Below are 9,680 nucleotides of genomic sequence, written 5' to 3'. Positions count from 1 at the left end.
GTCTCTTTCTGGTGTCTGGGGTTTCTACTCAGGCAAAGCAGGATTCAGGCTCTGGTTGACTAAGATGAGCAGACCTGCTGGATTGGTTCATCTGTGGGCAGCCTTGTGACAGTGAGGGCAGCAAGTCTGGTCTTTGCTGTCCTTTGAGCACAGATGTGAGCTGTTTTTTCTAAGAGGCAGGCAGGCCAAACTGGTCCACAAAGGAGCTGCCCTGAGATTCTTTGCTGGTCTGGGTACCAGGGCAGTGGAAGGGAGAGAGATGGACTTAAAGGATGAACTGCAGGCATGAGAGAACGGTGTTTGCGATGAGCAAACTCCTTTTTCATTAGGAATGAGATTCCTGGGCACACACTGTTTGTCTCCTGATTCTTTTCTAGGTGTGCTTGCTGCCGGAGGACTGTTGAGATGGTTCCAACATAGACTGGTGTTACTGTGCTCAGTGCTAACTCCATAGTCTGATGCCAGGGGCTCTGTCCTGGCAAGTTTAGAACCCAGGTCCCCTCCCTGGTCCTCTGCTGCTCCTGGCTCCCACCCTGCTTGCCTCGTAGAGGTTTCCATTCTAAGCCCTGCATACAGCTGAGCGGCTAGAAACTGGCCCTGGGCAGGGTTCTTCCCCACAGCATCCAGCTGGCAGATTTGCTTCCCATGGTTGGCACAGCTGGCTCACCTGTTCGAAGCTGGGCAGTCAACCTGGAGTTGACAGCAAGGCTATAACAGCCAGGCTCCTAGGTGTTCCTAAGAAAGCAGGTCACAGTTACATGACTAAGAGCCAAAGGCGCTCTGGTTTTCCTCCTTTTAGACCAGTAAGGGAAGGTGAGGAGCGGACGAACTGTGTGTCCAGGGTCACACCACTCAGTAACAGACAAACCTAGACTTTTGGGCCTCAGGGTCAGCAGTCTGTGGCTTCTTCCACTTCTGCTTGTTCTTTCTCAAAATAAAAGGAAGACGACGGGGAGGGAGGGATGAAAGAAGCAAGAAGGAAGGAAGATACTGTCATAAGGAAAGGTGCTGGGGCGGAGAGATGGCTCAGTGGGTACTGGGGCGGAGAGATGGCTCAGTGGGTACTGGCTGGCCACCAAGCCCAAGGTTCTGAGTTTGACTCCTGGGGACCTATGTGGTGTAAGGAGAGAATGGCCGCCATCGCTTTGTCCTCTGATCTCCACACACACACACAAACACACACTCTCCACACACATACACACACATACTTACACACGACAAACGAAAAATGTAAAAGGTTTAAAATATTTATTTCTAATACTTTTAGGTTACATGTCTTTGCATATATGGTTGGTGTCAGCAGAAGCATGAGCACAGGTATCCAAGAGACCCGACTCGTGTGAGCCTCCTGGAGCTGAGGACGGCTGCTGAACCCATCCGGTCTTCAGGGAAGACAGTGATCTTAACTCGCTGAACCAATACTCCAGCCTCTTTCTCACACACACACACACACACACACACACACACACGCGCGCGCGCGCGCGCGGGTGCGGAGTGAGTGAGAGTGAGAGAAAGAGAGAGAGAGAGAGAGAGAGAGAGAGAGAGAGAAAGAGAGAGAGAGAATTTCATGGCTGGGGATGTGCCCTTTGGCGCATTGGGTGCCACCCCCAGCGCTGCACAGCTAGGGTGTGTAAAGGCCCTAGAATTCCAGCACTGGCAAGGTGAAGACAGGACCAGGAGGACCAGGAGTTCAAGTTCATCCTTCTCTACATAGCAAGTCTGAGACTAGCTTAGGTGCTGGGACACCACAAAAAAGAGAAAAGAAGTAAAGACAAGAAAACAAAGAGGAGGAGGAGGGAGCTGTGGGAAGGCCACTCCCTTGGCTTCAAGCATCCCTTTATAAACCAGTTGCTACAGTAGAAGGGGCTCAACTGGCCTCATGTGCCTCACAGTAGCTTGGGTTGAGTAACCTTGTTATCTACGTCTAATAGAGGATGCAAGGCTGTATCCACTTGTTAATCTGGGGAGAAACTTGTAATGGGGGATTTTATGCAAGTATTAAAGTTGAGCATTCCCAGAGCCACCCTGTGTAGGGCCCGGTCGCTGTGCATCCAGCTCCTCGACGAACGCTGCTCCACCAGACCCACTACCTCTGAACCACATCTCCGGGCCTTAGCTGCTGCGCCTCTGCCTAAGGAAACTGGATCTTAGTCCCTGGACAGTCGCTCCAGCTCCGCGGGACTCCCAGGACACCGCAGCATCGGATTTCGCGTGGCAGCCCAGCTTCCCTAACTCGGATCCCCTCCCGCCCGGGAACCCTGGAACCAATCACAGAGCTGCACAGCTCGGGGTTGTAGAGTCCCAAGCTCGGGACCCGCCCCTCTTTGTTGCGGTGTCCAATGGCCGCATTCAGAACATCGGCGGCTGCCCGGGTGACTCAGTTATATGTCACAGAATAACATTCGAGAATGGGACATGGAATGAGGCGACGACCGCCTCAGCCTCAACAGCCTTCTGCAGCAATGAGGCCGGCCCGAGGTGGGTCCCCGGGCCCCGCGCGCGTCTTGGCGGCCCGCAGCTGCCACTCGCGGTGCCCGCGCGGGACCCGCGGGAAGGGGCGGCGCTGCGCTTGCCCGGGAACCCCGGCTGGAGCCGCCCCTCGCGCGCCAGGGTTCGGGGGGCTTCCGGGAAGACGCCAGGCCTCCTTAACAAGCGGAGGCTGCTGCGGCGCCCTCGCGCCGGCCCCGGGCGCTCACGTGCCCGCGCGCTCTGGGTCGGTGGCAGTCCACCACATCTGGGGACCCAGGGATGCGTGAAGCTGGAGGGGACCTTCGAGTCTTCTTGCTACACAGCTGTCTTGCTTCTTCCTACCCCGTCCCCTCCTCACCCCGCGCTCCTTGCATGCCTCCCCATCCCCGAGTGCAGCTGGGTGTGAGGCTTCGTGGCGCCTTTCCAGCCCTCTTGCTAGGTAATCGGCGGGGCTGGAGGCTCGCGTTAGTCCTGAGGGGGTGGGTCTGGGGCAGCGGGGCGGGGGTGGGTGGGCGTGAACCCTTGTCGGTCTTACTGAGTGAGTCTTAGTGTCTGCTCTTTCCACTGCTTTCAGGGCCGGCCGGTGAGTGGGGTTCCCTTCGTGCGTCCTGCAGCCGCGAGAGTTAAAGGCCACCCCCGCGGGGCCCTGTTCCCCTGCGTGCCGGCATCCTCCGCCCCCTCTCTGCGTGCCCCTCACCATGACCGGCTCCGCCGCCGACACTCACCGCTGCCCCCACCCCAAAATCACCAAAGGCACCCGGTCCCGGAGCAGCCACGCGCGGCCCGTGAGCCTCGCCACCAGCGGGGGCTCGGAGGAGGAGGACAAAGACGGCGGGGTGCTTTTCCACGTGAACAAGAGCGGGTTCCCGATCGACAGCCACACCTGGGAGCGGATGTGGCTGCATGTTGCCAAGGTCCACCCCAGAGGGGGAGAGATGGTAGGCGCCATCCGAAACGCTACCTTCCTGGCTAAGGTCAGTGGCTTGGCTGGGAGGGTGGGATGGGACAGATCGGCGGGATAGGACCGGCTCAGATCTCCCTGGCAGAGCGGGGAGAAGGGACCTCATGTCCAGTTACTGAGTCCTGTCTCCTTGTTCTGCTGCCAAGAGGGGCAGGCAGGGGGCTTGCTGGCTTGGCGCTGAGCTTAGGCAGAGCCAAATCCATTACATGCTTAGCTCCTATAATATCTTCATTAAAAGCTAATGTCACCAGGTCAACACCAGCTACTCCAAGAAAGCATAGAACTCCAGGGTCCACCCTGCCTGTCCTCCATGCGTGTTTTACTCCCCCCTTTCCCCTCCTCCTGTCTCCCTAGCAAATGATTTATGGAGCCGTGAGTGAATTTATAATCAATCACCCTGACTTCTCAGTGTGAATCAGTTTCTAGAGTTTTCAACATCGTCTTCTTCATCATCTTCTTCTTCCTCTTGTCTTTCTCCTTCTCCTTTTTATGACAGTGATTTTTTTTCTTCTGAAACTTAAAGAGAACAGTGGCCTGTCTCGTACCAGCTTATCTGGCACCAAAGAAGCATTTGGCTGTGGCTTAGAGGGACTTACCAGGACACAGGATGAATTCGTCTCTGGGTTAAAGGGAGACACCAAGTGAAGCTCTCTTTTTACTCTGGAGAGCAGCCAGGGAACTTGAGCTCAGTGGCCACGGATATGGTTACACAGAGACATGTCCCCTGGTGGGAGTGTCGTGTTATATAAAATGAAAGCCAGGGTGTGGCCATGGAGATGGCTTCCCTGGACCCTAGGGACCCCATCTGCTGACCAGGACTCCTGAGAAGATGCAGGAATCACTATCCCAGAGTCACGGCAGCAGCCGGTCCTGGTCCTGCCCGGAGACAGCTGAGCATGCAAACCTGCAGGCCAGAAGGCTGTGTGTGCCCTTGGGGAAGTGGGGGAGGCACTCTGCTTCCTGCTTCCCTGGGTTTTATTACTCTGCTGGGCGGGGAGTTCATTCTGTCCAGAGGATAGGAGCTTGCCTGCTACAAGCTCGCCTGTGTGAGCATCAGCAGTAATGATTCCTGCTCTCGAACACTGGCAGGCCTGGCTCTGACTTCAGCATCTTTTCTCTGCTTACCCTGAGTCACCAGAGTCCTTAAACATGGGTGAGCAGGGCAGAGGGGGCAGAAACTGGATGCCACTGTCTTGAGCTGGCTTTCTGAATCCTGCCCCTCACTCACTGTGCCTTTATCCTTACCGCAGTTCCACACGCGGGAGCCATTCTCTGTGCGACAAAAATTGCATCTTACTATTGGTGACAATGTCTCTCGAGTCCTCCTGAAACAGAGGCAGGGGTGTGACTGAGACAGCGAGACTCTGCCTCTGTTCTCCGTGGCCTCCTCTTCCTTCCCTCTCTCCTCTTTCTTCCTCCCCATTCCTTCTTTTCCTCTTTCTCTTCTTTTTTCTCTGCCTCCCTCATCCTCCTCTTCATCTTTATTTTCCGCATCTTCTTTTCCATGTCTCTCTGTTCTTTCTAGGACTGTGGCTGGTTTGCCACAGATACAGTATTCTAAGTGTCCACAGGCCGTTTAGAACATAGGTCTCCACTCCCCAAGACTAACACTTGATGCTTCTGGGATTGTAGCTAAGTGCTTCCTTTATTTAAAAGGATTTTCCAGGCATGAATGGTGGCGAATATCTGTACTCAGCTCTCAGGAGGGAGAGGCAAGGAGATTATAAATTCAAGGCCATCTTGGCCCCCACAGTGAGTTCAAAGCCAGCCTAAAATGTGTACTGAGACCTTGTTTCAAAAAAGAAAAAGAACATTTCCTTTTCTTCTATGTATCTTGTTGTATTTTCCTTGTAACCAGTGACTGTTGTTGATAAGCGGGACTCCCTCAGCCTGGTGGGACCACTTGCCTGCTTTAACTTTATTGTTTTTGCTTTGTTTTCTGAGACCCGGTCTCACACTGAAGCCTTCCTTGGCTATCGTGGAACTGGCTATGTAGACCCTGCTGGCCTCTAACTTGTAGATATCTGCCTTTCTCTTCCTCCTGCCTGCTTCTCTTTATTTTCAAAAATGTTGAGGATTTATTTTATGTGAATGGGTTCTTTGCTGGCATCTGTGTCTGTACACCCTGTGCATGAGTACCCACAAAAGTCGGACGAAGGTGTTGTATCCTCTAGGAGTTAGAGACAGTTGTGGGTCTCCATGGGCACTGGGAATTGAACCCAGTCCTCTGCAAGAGCAACCAGTGGTCTTCACCACTGAGCCATCTCTCCAACCCCGTTTAAGTTCTCTGACAGGGTCTTGGTTATATCTGAGGCTAGCCCTCAAATTGATGATCCTCTCACCTCAGCATTCTGAATTCTGGGCACACAACATGTCCCACTACCCCTGGTGATGAGGAGTCTTTAAACTTGAATAAGACTGATTTCATTCCCCAGTATTGCTTATTTGGTTTTTGTTTGGGTTTGGGTTTTGAGAGGTTCCTATGTAGCCTAGGTTAGTCTCAGACTCACTCCACTGAGGCTGCACCTCCTGGCTCCACCCTTCCCAGTGAGCGCTGAGTCTCAATAGCTGGCTCTTCATCCCTAATAACCCCATCACTGGCACCTCCTGGCCTCAGTATCCCTCAAACCCTGGCTTCTACCCAGGCACGGGCATGTCAGGCTGCTCTGTTAGACACTGTTCCTCTCCAACTCCAGCCTTTCCTGGGGCCAAGTCATTCTCCTTTAGCCAAGCAACACCATGCTTGGGGGATTTGCACCGTAGGAGGGTGGTAGAACTGTGAGCGGTGAAGGAGGACTGGTGACTGCGGCCGCAGAGTGTGGACTGAGGCACGATAGTATCCGGAGCAGGTTTGCAGGGTCTGTGAGGCATGGATGGCAGTCCGGGACCTTCTGTTAGGGACCATAGGAAGTTCTGCCTGAAGGCTTGGGTGGGTGGGGGTGGGTATCACTTGAGATCTTCTTTCCAAATTTGGTCTGCATTCTTCTCCACAAGTGGTTGCTGGGCCAAGCAAGCACCTGACCAATCCAGTCTTTTACTGGGAAATCAAAAGTCACTGGGGTTACACAGGATGGGCAGAGAGTGACAGAAAGGCAGGCGCAGGAGGAGCCACTGGCCCTTCTAGGTCTGGCCCTAGGGCTTCCTAGTGTCCAGAGGCCAACTCTGCTGAGGGAGGACAGTAGGGCCCTCAGCAGGAACTGCTGCTTGGTTTCCTGCAGGCCCCACCTGTGTTTCTCATTTTCACAGTGATTCCATATTTGGAAAGAGTTCACATTAGAGGGCTGAGAGCTGCCATCGTGAAGTGTGAGAGAGATCTGAGACTCTCCACAGGCTCTGCCCCTGCACCCTGTCCTCTCAGGATGCCCCCTCCCTTCCATGTCCTGGATTTAGAACTATCCCTCATCTGACTGAATCCTCCCAAAGTGTGACTCCAGGACCTCGGTCCCAGATCACAGGCTGGGTGCTTTGATGCAGGTTTGCTGGCCTGGGGCCGCTCCATGCAGCCTCTCCAGGTTTCCAGGAGGCTCTTCTTTCTGCCGCCTGTGCGGTGAAAGAGATGCTTTGGCTTCTCCTTGTTCTTGTTGAAGGTTACTCCTGTTGGGGCCTCGTGCTGCCTCCCTGCTCCAGACCTGGCTTCTTTTCCTTCTCTATGGCCTGCCAGTTACAGGTCTGTGCTCACCTGCGGGCCTCCATCTTGCCTTCTGTCAGCTCTCTTGTTTGGCAAGGAGGAAGCGGAGAGTCGCCTGCCAGACTCTGGCTTGTGGTGTCATTAGTCTTCTCTGCTCACTGCATACCCTCTTCTTCCAAATCCTTTCAACTTCCCTGGGCTTCCTGGCCAGCACTGAAATCTGCCTTTCAGAGTATGGCAACTAACAGGAAGAATGAGGGACTACGATTCACAGAGCCTTAGTTGGAGTTTATTATCGAACTTAACCCTTTCCTGGGAGTCGTTATTTGCATTTCTCCTTTAGTAAAACACTTTTTGTGACTTGTTTATTATGGTAAAATACAGGATGCATGACCCACCTTTCAACCAATTTGAGTGTATAGCTGTCAATGTTTGGATCCTGAATGTCCCCAAATGCCCACCTGTTGAAGGCTTAGCACCTAACCTATGATGCTCTTAGGAGGTGGGGCCTAGCAGGAAGAACTTAGGTCGCTGGGCAGTGTGCCCTAGAATCAGAACACTGGCTCCCCCAAGCCCCCTCCCCATTCTTGGTTTCTGTGAGGTAAACAGACCTCTTCCGCATGCTCTCTCCATGATGTGATGCAGGTCTGAAACTACAGTTACACATGACTGTGAGTGCTGACTGTGAGACAAAACCACCTTTGTTCTTTATACGCTGGTTATCTCAGGTGCTTGTCAGTGATAGAAAGTTCTAGACACGTGTGAGGTCAGACAGGTGTTGGTCCCCTTCCACCGTGTGGGTTCTGGGATTGAACTCAGGTCATCAGGCTTGGTGGCAAAGGCCTCCCACTGAGCTGTCTGTTTCCCTGGCCCAGCGTTGGCTGTTTGGAGACTGCTTTACTTGAGGATTCATCCCCCATGTCAGTGTGTCCCCAGTGTGGGCCTGCTTTTGAAAAGAGAACTAGCCTTTGTCTGTGTCAGGATGGAGTTTTGTTTACTCATTCTGTCCTCTCAGAGGCACTGAGCTGACCCTGCTTTTTCATGGCTGCCTAATGAGTCTCCATGAACTAAGGACACCAATGCCTCCCCTCCCCCCGCCCCAGCAGCACGTGCTGAGCTTGGCTATGGAGTGGATATTCTTATGTCCTATTGTGTAGGAAGACGACCTCAAGAGGCAACACCTCAGGGTTGTGTGCTGCTGATTCTGAGCCTCTCTAGTCCAGCTTCTGGGAGTGCCCTACGTGCAGCGCCCACCCTGCTGCCTTCTCATCCAGCGGGCCGTGTCATCCTCATGGCAGCGCCAAGGGTAGAAGAGGCAGTGTTGCTAGTTATCTGGATGCAAGTGGAGGTTCTGGGGGCCTGTCATGTCCACAGCTGGTAGGAGACAGAGCAGGGATTGGAACCATTGTATATGTCCCATCTAACACCGTGGGGGCCACCCTGGATTCGCATCCAGCAGGAACATTGGCTGCCTTAGGTGCTGTTTGAAGCTGCCCTGGGCTGAGCCCCGTCTGGCTTGCCTGACATCAGGGTGAATTGCAGCTGAAGATATCTTGCAGTGAGCCACCTTGGTTCTCCCCAGCACAGCCCTGCCTGCTGCAGCCCATGTGGGGGATGCTTACATTTGTCCTGATTGGGAGCAAGTGCGACCACAGGCAGCTGAGGTGACTGTGCAGCTGTTTCGCTAAATCCCCTGGGCGTCATTGGCTGCTATTCTGAGACCCAGCTGCTTTCTGAGGCCTGCTTCACACCCTGCTCTGTGGGATCCCTGGATGGAGGGCGCTGGAAATAACTTGGTGGTCAGCTCAGCTCCCAAAGTGGACTCTGATCCAAGTCACCGGCTATGCATGCAGGCGCTTACTCTCATGTCCCGCCCCTCGCCTCTCCACTCTCCTCTGACTGGATTTCCCTTTCCCTCCTTCCCTGCCCCCATGCTCCCTGCTCTGTACCTGGCCTAGAGCTTACCACATGGAGATGCTGAGGAAGGCCTGTTCCTCGGCCCACTTTCCTTTCTCACCTCTCTGAAACCTCTGTCGGTTCTTACAGAGGTTTGGTAGACATGTGGGTGTTACTGTGAAAAACAAGGAAGTCTCCACAATTGCTAGTGTTTGTTGGACAGAGAATTCAATGTGTGAGTTTGTGTGCGTGAAACTGTTTACGTGGGTGTGTGTGTGTCTGTCTCTCTCTCTTGCTAACTCTGTGTGTGTGTGTGTGTGTGTGTGTGTGAGAGAGAGAGAGAGAGAGAGAGAGAGAGACAGAGAGAGGCATGGGGGTGCTGGGGGAGAGAGAAGAATGAAGTCATGGGAACATATGCTCACGTTGGAGCCTTTTCCCCTCCAAAGAGACTCTCCCAGACAGGGAGTTTGAGCTGAGGTGTCAGAGAGAAAATGCAGCCTGCAGAATAGTCAGGCCTGTGTGTGTGCCCACATAGCCACGCTCATGCTCACACACACAGCGCCTTGGTTTGGATGTGCTAAGTGTGACTGCTTCCCTTCCAGCTGAAGGGACAGTTTCTATGAGTTTAGAACGCCTCAAAGTCAAGGCTGAGTAGAGGCACCGAGAAGACACTATCAGCAGAGAACATTTGCGGTAAATGCAGCCGAAGTCACATGAATGGCAAAG

The 9,680-nt window shown here is 53.7% G+C and overlaps 1 protein-coding gene across 2 annotated transcripts in view; it reads left to right on the top strand.

The window, feature by feature from the left end:
- The first annotated feature begins 2,681 nt into the window (after positions 1-2,681).
- Vash2 (vasohibin 2) overlaps positions 2,682-9,680 on the top strand; it is a 31,115-nt gene continuing 24,116 nt past the window's right edge. For both annotated transcript variants that reach the window (XM_052200154.1, XM_052200153.1), the window contains exons 1-2: positions 2,682-2,908; positions 3,044-3,443. In XM_052200154.1, coding sequence (XP_052056114.1) covers positions 3,168-3,443 — 276 coding nt within the window. In that variant the 5' untranslated portion in view covers positions 2,682-2,908; positions 3,044-3,167. The remainder of the gene's footprint in view (positions 2,909-3,043; positions 3,444-9,680) is intronic.

The sequence above is a fragment of the Apodemus sylvaticus genome, chromosome 12 (assembly GCF_947179515.1).
Source record: "Apodemus sylvaticus chromosome 12, mApoSyl1.1, whole genome shotgun sequence".
NCBI lineage: Eukaryota > Metazoa > Chordata > Mammalia > Rodentia > Muridae > Apodemus > Apodemus sylvaticus.
Note: the sequence above shows the minus strand (reverse complement) of the source record. Positions and strands in the feature narration are given on the sequence as shown.